General features: G+C 45.3%; 1 protein-coding gene across 1 annotated transcript; it reads right to left on the bottom strand.

The window, feature by feature from the left end:
• Positions 1 to 3,823: 3,823 nt before the first annotated feature.
• LOC135986949 (serine/arginine repetitive matrix protein 2-like) lies at positions 3,824 to 15,753 on the bottom strand. Its single transcript, XM_065631506.1, has 8 exons — positions 15,422 to 15,753; positions 15,077 to 15,312; positions 14,406 to 14,477; positions 14,026 to 14,160; positions 7,436 to 7,488; positions 6,724 to 6,807; positions 6,396 to 6,488; positions 3,824 to 4,905 (listed from the first exon to the last, which is right to left on the bottom strand). Exons 1-8 carry the CDS (start codon positions 15,751 to 15,753, stop codon positions 4,855 to 4,857), a joined length of 1,056 nt encoding a protein of 351 aa, XP_065487578.1. The 3' UTR covers positions 3,824 to 4,854.
• Positions 15,754 to 16,378: the final 625 nt, after the last annotated feature.

Raw genomic sequence — 16,378 nt, 5'->3', positions numbered from 1 at the left:
ATTAGTCAGGAAACCGGCAGCAACTTCTCCCAGATGTCACACTCTCACACAACCTTTCTCTCACACCACTGTCACCCACAGAACAGCTCACAAACGGAGAGCAAAATAAACACACCTGATAATAGCTACAGTGTTTTAGCACCTTGCTGGAAGAGAGCACCAGTGGCCAGCGTGCTGGTCAGAACAAGTCGTCATCTTTAATGTTGGGCCTCTGCGATCGATGTCTACTTACCAGACTGGATATTAATGATGTTCTTCAAAACTTGCTTCCTCAGAGCCCTCAGAACCATGTCCTGATCTCAGAAAACACCAGATGTTTCATACTCCTTGTGAATCACAATTTAAGACCAAAATTGAACAGTCAGGAAAAAACACCTGCTGTCAAAAGCCAAATAAATCGTGATCTCTCTACTGGGGAGTAATTTTGATGATTAATTTTGCCCAGAGATGGAAACAGAAGGCTGAGTGTTTGCCAATAATTTTAAGAAGCAGCTCCTCAAAAGCTTTTCACCCTACAGCTTCAGATATAACCAAGTAGCAGACTGGAGGATTTTCAGGTATGCCCAGGACCTCATATCCTTCAGGAGAACCCACTACCACTTAAAATCCAGCCATGTCATGGAGTGTCCAAATGAGACTGGAGCTCCCAATCTTGAGAGATGAGCAAGAACTTCGGAAACTTGTTTCTAAATATGCACAGCGAAGACCAGGAGGAGCACGTTAAACACAAAGCATATGAGAGCTCCATCCAGTGGTCACAGCCCCCACCCGCAACTCACCAGGACAGGTTCAGCAGGTGACTCCAAGGCAAGTTACTTCAGCCTCTCTGATCTCTGTTTTCGCTCCGCATATAGAGCTCACTCAGTTTTCCCTGCTGCAGAGGATAACTGGGAAGCTCATTTAGTCCTACAGCATGAAACATCCAAATACATCAAACCAGCAAAACTTGCCGACATTTAACCATACTAAATATAGAACAGGTATCAAAATTGCAGGCCCCACTCAGCACTGCAGAATGGTACATCTTAATCCAACAGAGGCAAATACTTCCAAGACAAAGTGGTATTTATAAGTATTTTCTCATCTTGATCTCTTGTACATTTTTGCACAGGCAAAGGAGTCAAGTTCAGGCAAATCATAAAGGAAACAAGAGTAACAAAGAATTGCATTGCCCATGAGAACTGGCTGAATCACTTAATTACTTGCATCAACCACCCTTTCATGTTTGAGTTTTTGCCTGTTTTCGCTGCACAAGAAAAGAAATTTATGTAAGTATGCTCTATCCCCTTCAGATGACTTTTAAGCCTACTACCAGTTGTATATATTGTGGAGAAATGTTTAGAAATACCTGGTTCCTTTCTTGCTTCGTGACAATTACTCACTAGATCCAGGAGGTTCAAATGAACATCCTCCACCATGGAACCGATGAAAACCACACAGCCATTTTACAGTTATGCCTGCCTAACTACATCACACACAGGGGATGTAGGACTAGGGTGCTAACAAGGGCTTAAAAAACAACAGGCACAAATCCCAAAGGATCACGTCTTATCAATTCCGCTGCTTGTGCCCCAACTTCTTGTAAATGGGACAGAATACTTAGAAAGAATGGTGCCAAGGAAGATGGGCATGCAGCAGCAGCTCAGAGAATATATCCTTCTCCTCCTTCTCACCCCAGTGACTTCTGTTTCTGGAATTTCTGTTGTTAAAAAAACCACTCACTTGAGTTCTGCACAATTCCCAGCATGGAAAATGGTGCAGGAATGCAGCAAGCAGGTGTGATAGGGAAGACTGCCATACATACACAAAAAAGTAGGGTTTGCATCTGAAAGACTTGTATTATTCAGCATTTTAGCAAGAATGTCAACTTGTCCAGCCAGGTAAGCAGCTGCAGCCCCTTCCTTATCACCTGACCTCTGCCCCACTCCATGAGTTCTGACACCAGGAGTCTCCCACCACCCCTATCTCATACCTCTTCTATTGTTCTATTGTTCCAACCTTCAGCTTCCCCCATGATATGCACTTTTTTGAGAACCGGTAGCAAGGCTCTCTATCAGCCATTTGCATATCAGGTCAACATCCCACATCACTTGACAGTTCCCTCATGCAAATTTCTTGATCTGCATTTCATCACATTCCTCTACGTCTCTCACCTTACTATCATAACCTTCACATCTGGTTCAGTCTTTGGTTCAGCTGCCAGAGTAGTAACCTGAAGCAGTATTAAGTTATGCTTTAGTGAAAAGGTCAATAAAATTAATTTCTTTCCTGAGGCGGCAAGGCATGGTCAATTATTGTGGCTGTATAGGCCTGTGCTTGCTTGGGAGATTGCAATCTGTTGGCCAGCTCAAAACAGCAGCCTCAAAGATCCTCAGTCCCAAGAAGCTGCACATGATCGCAGCGCTTGTGGGGAAAGATGGGGGAGGGAAGGATGCAACATGAACTCAAACCTTTTTAGAAACCTGAGAATCTACATGGAGATGGGTAGGGAAGAAAAGGAACCTTCTAAAAGCACCAGCTGCTGGGAAGTCTCAGACAACACTCATAACCAACTGGGCAGGAGAGAATATAACTGAGTAACTGCCACAGAACATAAACAGCTTGGCTTTCCACAAGAAATGATAGTTGAGAAGTAAATGCTGGCACAGAAATACTCGAACGCATCTAAAGTGTATCCAGCATGCCTAAACTGAACAGGAAAAATTCCTCTGTTCTGAAACAGGAAAAAAAAAAAAAAAAGTTGTGTTTGTTTTTGTAAAGAAAAAGTGGTCTGACTCATTTTTGCATATAGCTGGCAACTACCAAAACCCTAGAAGAGGAACAGACCACACCATATTACTAAAGGTCCTTTGCCTTTTCCATACTAGCATGGAACAGTGAAAGAGTTCTACTATCTTGACTGATCTTGAATAAGGCAGCAAAAAGCAGATTATTTCAATTAAATCTGAACCTTCCAATCAACAGAGCTTTTTTACAAGTGAGATCTCTGGGTTTTCCGTTCCTATTTGCTCTCCATCTTCCAAATTTCTATTTTTTTTTCTTCCCCTCCTAAACTTTCAGGAAATTACACCATCTTTACATATTATATAACCCAGGGAATGGCAAGGGCAAGGATGTTAGTGTCTTCTAAGGGTGTGTTTAGGATTAACCTTGTTAAGAAAAGTTCAGAGAGAAAATCTGCTTATCTGGGCAGGATGCTTTGGTATGTCTAGCTAGAAGATACCAAAGTAGCATAAATCAAAGCCTGATCCCCATGAAACAAAGGAGGAGAGGTTTGGTTGGTTGGTTTGTTGTTGCTTCCAAAAAAAAGCTTCCATCAACAGATTAAAAGTCAAGGAAACTCCAGTTTTTACCTATGTGTTTTCATGTTTTATGTTCAGAAGGATATAAGGACTTGCTCATGTGGACCAGGGCTTTAGCCTTTAAAGAGTTACCTCTCTGCAAAAACTGCAAAATGTTTCACAAAAAAAAATGTAGGGAAAAGACAGGATTCTAGCATCTTCAGAATATTTCACACATCAAAACAGTTTTACAATTATCCCTTGAGCAATGGTACAAATCTTCAGATTTACTTAAAATACCATGGCAGACGCGGACGCAAAGAATTTTCCATTTGTTTGCTCTTTAATGAACTCCGCACACATTCTGACCACTGTGTACCCGATATTCTTGTTAAAGTCAACTACCCTTGACTCCTTTTTTTCAGGCATTCCTAAATCGTGGTTCCCGAGGAGCACTGGCTGCACAAGGGATTCAAGTGGAATTCCCGCATCACGGTTATGTACACAGGGACCAGCGTGGTCATCAAGTCAAGGCTCTGGAAGGAAGCGAGCAAGCTCTGAGCAAACTACCATGGCTAACACACACTCACACACCAAGTTATGCTGCGTCCAGCTGCATATCCAGACCTGTCTCTTCTCACAGTGGACTGTCAACACACCCGTCACTGCCTGCTACCACATCATTCCTACGGCTCCTTCTCTTTACATTAGACTAAGATACGCGATACGTGTCTTGCTGCACTTGAGACAGAGGAATATTTGATACACAGCTCACAGGATCAGAAAAGCAGGCCAGACTCCAGAATTTTTATGTCTAGGAAATGTAACTCCACATGTGGGGGTTAACTGTCTACTGTGAGCTGCCTTTGAACAGTGAATCCAGATAAACAAAACCAGGGACCTTTTCTGCTTCTATTTTGGGATAAAAATCATTCAGCTACCATTATTGCTCTAGAGTATTTTACTGTTACACTTTCTTGTGAGAAAGAGCAATCAACTGTCCAGAGAAAGACCATATCTCAAACTCTGAAAGAAAATAATATATTAGTGACTGAAGTGTCAAAAAATCATTTATGTAAAAGCATGTTCTATTTACAAAGGTCAACTTGCTCTTCAGGACAAGTAAAACCACTACTGGAAAAAATATACATATAGAAACACCTCATCTTTCAAACAGACATTTACAAATACTCTGCTTTGCTTGAACTACTAGAAGCACTAAGACATTTGAAATTAAGAGTGCATTCTGCATGCAGTTAGGATTGAAGTTACATTATTGGACTTCAGTGTGTCATTTCTTATCATTGTCAACAATACTCTTAGGTTCTTCTATAACACCATAGCCTGGCTGTTACCTTAGGATCTCAAAAGGAGGACATGGATCTTCATTAACAAGTTATCAGTCACTCTTCATTTTGCCATTAAGAAACAACATCCCGATGGTATTCCCAGCAGGAGAGTCTGGTCTTGTCAAACTTGGTGTCCTCTTCCCTGAGTTTCCCATTAGTGTCTTGCTAAGCAGGATGATCGTTGGCTTGGTATATTTACAAGTCCCTGGTCAGCACTCTTCGCATTATAAGGCAGAGTTCAGAAATTCAAGGAGTTCTGCACGGTTCCGGTCCCTCTGTACAGCAGAAAAGCAGAGGCAGCGGTTTAACAGCCCTGTACTCAGTGGACCAAGGCTACATAACCCTGCTTTCTGCGGGGCTTTTGCATCTCAGTGTGCTGCACAACAAACACTACCACATTCGAACAGCTGGATATGGCCTGCTACCAGTTAGGTGTGAGTGCCCGGAGGAAGGGCGAGGCACTGGGTACTCAGGAGAGATGCTACGACAGACAAGCTGTCACTGCCACTATTTCATGAGACATTTTCTAAGTGGCTCCCTATGGAGGCTCCACTGGGTTGTCATCATGTAGCTCACAGCCTGCTCAGGAGGGAACTCACAAGCAGAAGAGATGCAATTCTCTCGAGGCAACTTTCACTGTACACACAGCAAGCCTTGTGCTTTGCGAAGTATTTTTTTCTATGCCTAAGCAGCAGCTTGCAGCATTACAGAAAGGGAACCATTAATTTAGACTCTGTCTTTACCTAAGAGATGGCCCAACAGTCAAAACATTTGTTTCCAGTGTTTTTTAAAAAACACAATTTATAAAATAATAATTGAATCTTAAAATATTGTGATAAACAGATGTTCAATTTAGCATGTTCATGACCATGGATACCAATTCAAAAAAGGACCAACACTGAATATTTCACATCAAATATTGTAACAAGCAGGTTACTGGGATAAGGCTAGCAAGCATTCAGCATGATTCAACAAAAACTTCAGTGCCACAGAAAGAAGATAATGGTTTTTCGATCCAGTTTAACTTGGAATGCTCACGGCTGCTTTGATAGCTGTAGAACGAACTGTTATGGCTGAACTGGAATCCGCCAAACTGGATACTTCAGCAAAGGAGCTCTTTTAACACATACTGACTAATACCAGAAGCCCCCTGCAGATCACTCTAAGGTATGGAAACTGCTGAAAAGAGTGAACATATTATTTAAGTGCTGAGTCCAAACACCCGTAGCAATAGCACAAAATGCTATTCATGATATCTCTTTCCCTGGGTATCTCAGCAAAAACATTTGACTGCTTTGAGAGAATGCATGAGCACGTGATCCTAACACCACTATCATATTTTTTTAATTCCTCTCTAAATAATAGCTAGTCTTGCATGCGTTAGAAAAACACAGTAAAGCAGCAATTACCACAATTGATCACAAGAGACTGGAAGAAGATGAGGACAATTAAAAACAGTGCAAATTAAATCAACAGAGAAAACCACGAATCAGCTGAACAGTACAGACTGAAATTCTAAGAACCTGCACAAGCATTCTTTGGTTTATCTACACATGCCTGAGCATCCCAAGCCCACTCATAACACAAAACCTGCCAAAAGAATAAATTAAAACTTCCCAGATGGCAGCATGGCCACATTAAAAGATACGATCAATTTACAACTCCTAACTGTAAGATCTACTCTTCTACAAAAGACTATTCTTAGAAAAACATTAAAAGATACAGTATTTTCCCTTAGGGATATATAGATTATTTTAATTCTTACCTCTTTATCCTTCTTAGTCTTCTTTATTTTCATCTTAATTTTCTTTCCCGTTATCATGCTGTAGTTCTCATTCTTCTTTTTGTTTTTAAAGAACTAAAATGAGATCACACATTAGAAAGACATAAACTTTGCTTTGTTTTGTAATGTTACAAATCTTAAATAAAATTACAGACAGTAATCTTTTATACTTCCTAACTGTCCAAAACAACATAGATAGATTTGTATTTGCTGATGACAAAACTGGTGGCATTACAAACATTTTTATGACAGGACAGATTAAGTGTTTAGATGAAAAATATAACGGGACTTCAGACTCACACAGACATACCTTGGAAAGCTGGACAGGTCCTGTTTTATCTCTCTTTTTCTTCTTTTCTTTCTTTTTCTTCATTTTGTTCTCTTTTATCCTTTTCTACAAAACATGTACTCTTATGCTTACAGATTCACAAGGGCAAAAAAAGGAAACCCACAAGTAGCTCTTAACACCCCAGCTAGTCAAGACAGCTGCTACTGCTTGCCCTTGCCACTTCTGAATAAATACTACCTGAAGTACACAGAAAGTAATGCAGTAGGGTTAGCAGCCCTTGGGATTCTGAGAAACAGAAATGGCCTGATCCCTGATTTCCTCTCTTTTAATGTAACCTCAATATATAAAATTGCTGAACAGAAGGTCCTAATAAAATGACAAATTACAACAGCAGGGATATACTACTCTCTCTCACTGACTACATATAGTTTCTTCTAACAGAAATTCTATAAAGTTATCAAGACTCCTCACTTCTTTTTTGCTTCAGAGACTACTCTAAATTCTAGCTGGGCCAGCAACAACTGGCGAAAGGAACCTTTAAATTCTTTTTCCTTTAGTATATAGTCAAGTATACGCCAACCTGTCAGCTCACCTGCTGTAACCCTAAAAGTGTGATTCAGATTTACATAGCCACAGACAAAAGCATTACACCTGACATGACACTGAAGGTTATCGAAATGTGAAGAACTATTTTCTGTTTGTTAACTACATATTTCTCTTAGTAAACGTTTACCTTTTTGTTGTGTTTTTCTTTCTTCTTTTTCTTTGATTTAGACTTTGGAGAATCTGGAAAAAAAAAACAAAACCAAAAACAACAAACCAAACCAAAATCCTGTAAGCTTAGCATGCTGAAAAGGGCACTTGGTTTTACAGACAAGGCATATAGAAATGTAAAACATAGGAAGAAAATGCTTTAATTCAGCTATATGTATTAACGCTGGTTGAAACTCACAGAGAAAAGCAACACTTTTTTTTTTTTAATCAGCTTACTGCCACTTACTGGTCTAATGCGGAAACTGAAAATACCTGATTTACTCAGTGACTACTTCTACCAATATCTTATATTAATGGAGACAATTTCTCTCTTCTTTCTGCAGCTGTACTCAACAGATTGCAAACATCTGTTTTATAGCCAGGGATCCTGACTCACAAAGAAGGCAACAAAAAGCACAGTTGGTGCTGACAAACCACTGAAAATATTATCACTGTTCAAAGCAAATGAAAAACTTCTCACACATATTCAGCTCACCTTCCAACTTCAAGGCTTTTAGTAGATTTTGTAAGGCAGAAACTCAAAGTTCTATGAGTAAATCAAAGCATTCTGACTGGCACATGAGGAAGTCGATTTTGAAGCACTAGCTTTGACTATGGGACTACAAACTTGGAGAGACTGTGAAACATCTTACTAGTCTTCCAACAGACTGCCTTCAAGCTATCAGCTCTGTCGTTTCTTTACAATAAATTCCAAGCAAAAGATAACATTATAGGAATATACCAGAGCACAGCCAGACTCAAAAGTTAGAAAACTCTAAGGTAAGGCTGCCCAAGCAATCTTCTTTTGGCCTCCTAATGACAAATGCAGCACAAGCATGTCAGAAGAAACTATGAAAATCGCAATTCTATCACTATGTTCAGTCTCTTGGTAACAATGGACTGGACTAAGGGCCCACAGCAGATGGTATACCTGGCCAGAGGGCTTTTACAAATGTTTGCCAACATCATGAAAGGGGTACATTGAAGAACAACGGGCTTTGAAAATCAGTACACTATGGTGAATGGACACTTGCCCAGCTCTATCCCTTTGCCCACACCTCTTCCAGACTCAGTTTTTATCTCCCACCATCCTAGCCACAGTTCTCATGACCACAAACCCTAAAAGAACTTCTCTAGACTTCTGTGCTGAACTGTTGACTTCCTAGGCTAAGCCAGGCCATCTTCTCCTCCCATTCGCTCTTTCTGAGTTGCTGTCCCTCACCATCTGGCCTCTTCACTGGCCCAAGCTGTTTCCATACTCCGTCACCCTACCTCCCTAGTTCTAGCACTGATTTGCCTGCTTGTCTCCTGTCTGAAGGGAACCCCTGTCCCAGCTCCACCTAAAAAGCAGCAGTCCCAGTTTCTGTATCCCCATGTCTCTTTTTCCACAGCAAAGTGTGTCCTTTCTGCATTCAAGTTAGCTTCATTTTCCATATAAAATATGTTACCAGCAAGGCTGAAAACGTAAATGGGGGCTACAACTTAAGAGAGCAGATGACAGTTTCTCCCACTCTCCTCTTGGTTTTCCCAGCCACTGCTGAGTGTCTAACAGCGAGAGTTACAGCTGCACTCACTAAATAAGAAAATAGAAACGGAGATTAAAAAATGCCGGAAGAAATCTCCATTTTGCTATCCCAAGGAACATTCACTCCGCTCCTGCCATACCCAACACATCAGACCTGGGCAACCTTAAGCACTTCAGGTCTTTGACTGCAGGTTAGGCAAGCTATTCCACTGTTCTGCTGCTAGGGGGTATTTTTATTAAATCTAATTCAAATCCCTTCTCCTGCAATTTAAGGTCATTTTTCCTTGCTCTGAAAGTCACATTTTTTTTGCTCCCTCTCCACAGTAGCCGCTACCTACACCTATATATCTGTCTTAGCTCAATTACCTCACATCTTTTCTTCTCCAGGTGGAGAAAATCTGGTTGTTTCAACATGCCCTTGTAGGACATTTTTGCTAGATCTTCTGCTCTCCCCTGTGAACGGGAAAACCTAAGGAATCTTTAGCTGTAAAGTTTTAGCAAATCTCTGAGCATGCAGACTGACAAAGTGGGTTTAATTCAGAATTAGTTCTTCCTCAGATACCTGTTTCCTGACACCCCTCCAAACGATGAACCAGAAAGCACACCAAACATGTTCACAAAGTCAGTGTCTGACATGACATTTTAATTCTTTTTAGAACTGTTGAAGTGTATCACATGGGATAAAATTCATTCAAGAAGACAGGAAGAACCCAAACAAATGTACAAGCTCATAGACTTGAACATTTTCAGAATATATTTACGTTGGATACATTGAATCAAGCCACTGAAGTATGAGAACAAGTAATATTTCCATACACATGTAAACCCACTCCAAGAGAAGCAGAACTAGGTCTTGGTTAAGCTGTGGGATACACAATCACAGATACGAGGTCCTGTACCAGGTAGTGAAACTTCACCTGACTCTTGAAGTTAGGGAGTTTTCATCAGAACTCTATTTCTCCTAGAGTTCTAGTTCATGCAAAAGTTCTTCCCAATCAAAGTAAAAAAAAAAAAAAAAAATTTAAAAAAAAAAAAAAATAAAGTCCACTTCAGTATTTAGTCTAACACATTCTATCAAAAACAGAATGGCAATTTGGTCATTTTACCTGCAATGATACCAATTATTTTGATACAGAATATCAAAGCAATGTATCACACAGAATCACAGAAAGTTAAGGATTGGAAGGGACCTCGAAAGATCATCTAGTCCAATCCCCCTGCCAGAGCAGGAACATCTAGGTGAGGTTACACAGGAAGGCGTCCAGGCGGGTTTTGAATGTCTCCAGAGAAGGAGAATCCACAACCTCCCTGGGCAGCCTGTTCCAGTGTTCCGTCACCCTCACTGAGAAGAAGTTTCTTCTCAAATTTAAGTGGAACCTCTTGTGTTCCAGTTTGAACCCATTACCCATTGTCTTACTGTTGGTTGTCACCGAGAAGAGCCTGGCTCCATCCTCGTGACACCCACCCTTTATATATTTATAAACATTAATGAGGTCATCCCTCAGTCTCCTCTTCTCCAAGCTAAAGAGACCCAGCTCCCTCAGCCTTTCCTCATAAGGGAGACGCTCCACTCCCTTCATCATCTTTGTTGCCCTGCACTGGACTCTCTCCAGCAGTTCCCTGTCCTTCTGGAACTGAGGGGCCCCGAACTGGACACAATATTCCACATGAGGTCTCACCAGGGTAGAGTAGAGGGGAAGGAGAACCTCTCTGGACCTACTAACCACCCCCCCTTCTAATACACCCCAGGATGCCATTGGCCTTCTTGGCCGCAAGGGCCCAGTGCTGGCTCATGGTCATCCTGCTGTCCACCAGGACCCCCAGGTCCCTTTCCCCTACACTACTAATAGGTCATTCCCCAACCTATACTGGACCCTGGGGTTGTTCCTGCCCAGATGCAAGACTCTACATTTTCCCTTATTACATTTCATTAAATTTTCCCCTGCCCAACTCTCTAGCCTGTCCAGATCTCACTGGATGGCAGCACAGCCTTGTGGCGTGTCAGCCACTCCTCCCAGCTTGGTGTCATCAGCAAACTTGCTGATAGTACACTCAATTCCCTCATCCAAATCATTGATGAATATATTGAATAATACTGGCCCCAGTACCGACCCTTGAGGGACTCCACTAGATACAGGCCTCCAACCAGACTCCGCCCCATTGACCACGACTCTCTGGCTTCTTTCCTTCAGCCAGTTTGCGGTCCACCTCACTACCTGATCGTCCAGTCCACACTTCTTCAGTTTAGCCATGAGGATGCCGTGGGAGACGGTGTCAAATGCTCTACTGAAGTCAAAGTAGACCACATCCACCGCTCTGCCTTCATCAGTCCACCTTGTTATGTCTTCATAAAAGGCTATGAGGTTGGTCAAACACGACTTCCCCTTGGTGAAGCCATGCTGACTGCCCCTGATGACCCTCTTATCCTTGATATGTCTTAAGATGGCACCAAGGATAAGGTGTTCCATCACTTTCCCAGGGATGGAGGTGAGGTTGACCGGTCTATAGTTGCCCAGGTCCTCCTTCTTGCCCTTTTTGAAGACCGGAGTGATATTTGCTTTCCTCTAGTCCTCAGGCACCTCTCCCGTTTCCCAAGACTTGGCAAAGATGATGGAGAGCGGTCCAGCAATGACTTCAGCCAGCTCCCTCAGCACCTGCAGGTGCATCCCATCTGGACCCATGGATTTATGGATGTCCAGATTGCTTAACTGGTCCCTAACCCAGTCCTCATCAACTGAGGCAAACTCCTCCATTGTCCTGCCTTCCTCTGGGGCCTCAGGGGTACGAGGCTCCTCAGGACAGCCTCCGGCAGAGTAGACAGAGACAAAGAAGGCATTCAGTAACTCTGCCTTCTCTGTATCTTCTGTCACCAGGGCACCCACCCCATTCATCAGTGGGCCTACATTGCCTCTGGTGTTAGTTTTATCTGCCGTGTGTTTGAAGAAGCTCTTTCTGTTGTCCTTGACCCCTCTTGCCAGGTTTAACTCTAAGGAGGCCTTAGCTTTCCTAGTTGCCTCCCTACATCCTTTAACAACAGCCTTATAGTCTTCCCAAGTGGCCAGCCCCTCCTTCCACGATTTGTAAACTCTCCTCTTCCACTTGAGTTTGCCCAGCAGTTCCCTGTTTAACCACGCAGGTCTCCTGGCTCCCTTCCTTGACTTCCTACGTGTCGGGATGCTCTGATCTTGAGCTTGGTAGAAGCAGTCCCTGAATGTTAACCAACTATCTTGGGCCCCTTTACCTTCAAGCAGCCTTGCCCACGGGATTTCCCCCAGCAATTGTTTGAACAGGCCAAAGTTGGCCCTGCTGAAGTCCAGGGTTGCAATTCTGCTTGGTATTCTGCTCCCACCACATGAGCTTCTGAACTCCACCATCTCATGGTCGCTGCAACCAATGCAGCCCTCAAGCTTTACTGCTTCAACCAGACCCTCCTTGTTAGTGAGGAGGAGATCCAGCAGCGCACCTCTCCTAGTCGGCTCTTCCACCATTTGCATCAGAAAATTATCATCAATGCACTGGAGGAACCTCCTGGACTGAGGCTGGCTGGCTGAGTAGTCCTTCCAGCAAATATCAGGGTAGTTAAAATCCCCCATAACAACCAGAGCCTGTGACTGTGAGGCCACGCTCAGCTGCCCATAGAAGGCCTCATCAACTTCCTCACCCTTATCTGGTGGCCTGTAATAGACTCCCACGACAGTGTCACCCCTGCCAGCCTGCCCCTTAATTCTCACCCACAGACTCTCAACTCACTCCTCAACTGCAGCTGGACAGTACTCAGTACATTGTAGTTGCTCTCTCACGTAAAGAGCAACTCCACCACCTCGCCTGGCTGGCCTGTCTTTCCTGAAAAGGACATAGCCATCCATGACCACATTCCAGTCATGTGAGCTGTCCCACCATGTCTCTGTTAATGCCACCAGATCATAATCTCCTGACCGAACGCAGGTTTCTAACTCCTCCTGCTTATTCCCCATGCTGCGCGCATTGGTGTACAGGCACTTCAGGGAGCAAGCCGAGTACACCGATTTTGCCCTAGGGGTATGGGGGGCCTCCCGGTCTTTACGGATTCCAGCATGTTGCCCCACTGATGCAGGCCCAGCTACAACCCCATCCCCCTTCGAATCTAGTTTAAAGCCCTCCAAATGAGCCCTGCTAATTCCTGTCCCAGCATCCTTTTACCGCTGTGGGATAAACCTTTCCCACGTATCACTGACCGGACTGGTGTCTTATAAAACCAGCCGTTATCAAAGAACCCAAAGCCCTGCCTGTAGCACCAGTCCTGAAGCCAATCATTTATGGACCTAATTTTTCTGTTCCACCCCACATCATCACCCAAAAATGGGAAGAGGGAAGAAAAGATAACTTGAGCCCCAGACTCTTTCACCATTCGTCCCAAGGCCTTGAAGTCTTTCTTCATAGTAGTCTTGATATCACCAGCAGTACATTCCCCTTGAGGTCACAAGTTATACCCATAGAAAAAATCTGCACTTACTCCCAGATAATACCTTTTTAAAAAAAAATTACCTCAAGTCCTCTAAGTAAGCAGCTGCTTAGATTGGAGTGTCCTAATCCTGCAATGGCTGCATACGTGTTCCCACTGAAGTCAGTCCTTGCTATTAACAAACTTCATGTGAGTCCTCAAAGTTAAACGCTTGGAGCTTTAAGACCGAAGTAAGACTAAATAAAAAACCTCAACACTAGTCTAAATACAGGAGTGAAGTAGAGAAAGATCTGTATTCCTCTTACTTTCAAAACACAGACTTTTAAATATATACAGCATGTTGTTACAAAGTAACATTCCTTTGAATGGCATTTTCTATGCTGAAGTTACTTAGATTAACACAGGAACGTTGCATACTGTGTGTAAAGAGGTACCTTAACACAGCACCAGGAAAGGGCTACGAGAGAAACACTTGGAAGATGCAACACTGGTATTTTACACTGTCCTTTTGTGGTGGCTTAGCCACATTTAAAATGATCTTTAAATGTTCCAGGAGTGCCATCAAAACTGGTAAACATCATGTGTATGCATGGAGGTAGCTTACCTCTGCTACTTGAAGACGACGACCTTGATGATGAGTGTGATGATGAGGAAGAGGTGGATGTAGTGCTAGAAGACGATGTGGATGAAATGGATGATGATCTGCTTCTACTGCGTTTTCGCTTCCTTTTTTCTTTCCCTTAGGATAACACAAGGCAACAGTGACAAGCATGCCAGTAACTCTGGTCTACAAAAATGACTCTTCACAGAACTGAAACACAATGAACACCTATTTTGAGGGGCTGGTCGTGGATTTTTTCCCCTCTTGCACTGTCTGTTGCCGTTGGCAAGCGAGGATGCTGGGTATCAGGGCTGAACACGGTAAGCGACATAAATGACAACACGCATGTCACCGCAGCATGGAAACAGATCAGCAGTACCTACCTTGGACTTTCAGCCCTTCCTGTGAAGTTGCACACAGTGTCCTACTTTTTTCGTCCTTCCTGTTATCCATATCTAGAAGAGACAAAAAGTACATTCGATAACATCATTTCCAAAAGACTTTGGGAGAAAGAAAAAAAAAAAAAAGAAGAGCACTGCAGAGACAGAGGAAACCCGGGACCACTTCCAAGGGCAGCCCCCGCACCGCTCCTACCGAACTGCACCACGCTGCGGTGAAGCTCACGTTTAGGCTCTCGGCCTTTCGCCCCAGGAACCGGAGGCCACCCCCCTTTTTTATCGTGTCACCTTCGCGGAACGCGCCGCTAAGTGCCGCCGCCGCCGCTGGCGCCGCAGCAGCCCCCGGCAGATTACGGGGCCCCGCCGAGGCAGCCCCCGGGCTGCGCACAGCCGGGAGGGCCCCGAGCCCGAGAGCCGCGCACTGGCGGCCCGCCCCGCCGCACACCCGCCGCGCCGGCCCCCGCCCGCCGCCACGGCCCCACGGCCGCCCCGCCGGCAGGCCCGAGCGCCGCCCCTGGCCAGCGTACCGGCCGCGCCGCCGTTTCCTGGGGAAACACCGGCTCCTGCCCCCTCCCTGCGGCCGCGGGACCCCCCTGCCCGACCCACCCCGGGACGGGGGTGGCCGCTGCGGCTGCCTCCCCGCCGCCCGCCCTTACCGAGGGGCGGCCCGGGCCCGCCGCGCACGGCTGGCGACCCGGAAGTGCCGGCCGCTTCCTGCCCGGCGAGCGGGCGGCGGGAGGGCGGCTGAGCGGCCTGGAGCGCAGGCTCGGCCGGCAGCGCCCCGGGGGGCCGGGCGGCCCTGCCCGCGGCTTCCCCGCGCTTGGGTGGGCGCCTCGGGCGAGGGGCCCTGGCAGCCGTTCCCCTCCCGCGGGGGACGGGGTGGGAGCCCCGGCTGAGGGTACCCCCAGCCTCAGTGCCCCCACCTGAGCCTCAACGGGCGTTTTGAAGCCTTTGCTGAACCTCGCCTGCAACGGAAGGAAAAGTTACTAATTCCATGTTACCCGTTCCGAAAAGTAAGGGCTTCTGGCACGCCGCCTGTGCCAAACAAGGCCTGTTCGTGCTTCCCAGGAGCTGCCGGGCGTCCCCCCGGTCCACCCCGCCTGGCCAGCGCAGACCATCGCGGCCCCAGCCCGCTGCCGACCTGCCCAGCTCTGCGGTTCGCCCCGCGGGCTGTTCGCCAGGCCACGGACAGCCCACAGCCCCCAAGGAACAGCCCGGTGAGCCATGTCCCGCTGTGGCTGCCCCACTGGAGACCCCGCACCCAGCCAAGCGTCCCCCGCCGCCCTGTTGCTGTGCACCTGTCCGTGGGCACAGCCCTTGTGCGCGTCTTCATCTCCGCACGCACGGATGCGAGTCAAGCGGAGTTGGCTGTAACTTCACCAAGGGAGCCGAGACCTGCCCTGGGACCTGGTTTCCCGCTGCATTCGCGCTGCGTGCAGCAGCACAGTGCTAAAGCTGCGTCACCCCTGTCCTACGTACGGTATTCATGGAGCTGGGACATTCCCTGGTACCAAGGGGGTGTTTGAGCTCTCGCAGAGGAACGGGAGTTGGATGCTAACTTTTTTCCCAAGCTGATTTCCAACATTTCGGGCTTAACCTTGCGAAGTTTCCCATTCCCATTTTTAAAGCACCCCGTTCTCAAGCATGAAGTAATCGTGGGATACTGAAACAATTCCTCTGTTACTGGCCTGAACTGAAACAAATCCAACCTCAGCTGAACCCAAACCTCCTCCAAACAGAAATAGCATCCTGTTTTCATTCCGATGGATCCTCGTACCTCATGGATCTTCGTCTAATCTAGGTTAACTTAGAATTTACTGAACTTCAATGTGCAGCTGCTTTATGATATTCAAGTATAAACCAAAATATCTGTGAAAGATTGATTCTTAATCCAAAGCAGTGTCCACTTTTTTTTTTTTTTAATTTAATATCCAGTATTCCACATCCTTCTAAAAAGT

Source organism: Caloenas nicobarica, chromosome 3 (genome assembly GCF_036013445.1).
Source record: "Caloenas nicobarica isolate bCalNic1 chromosome 3, bCalNic1.hap1, whole genome shotgun sequence".
NCBI classification, from domain to species: Eukaryota; Metazoa; Chordata; class Aves; order Columbiformes; family Columbidae; genus Caloenas; species Caloenas nicobarica.
This window is presented reverse-complemented; position numbering and strand designations above follow the sequence as displayed.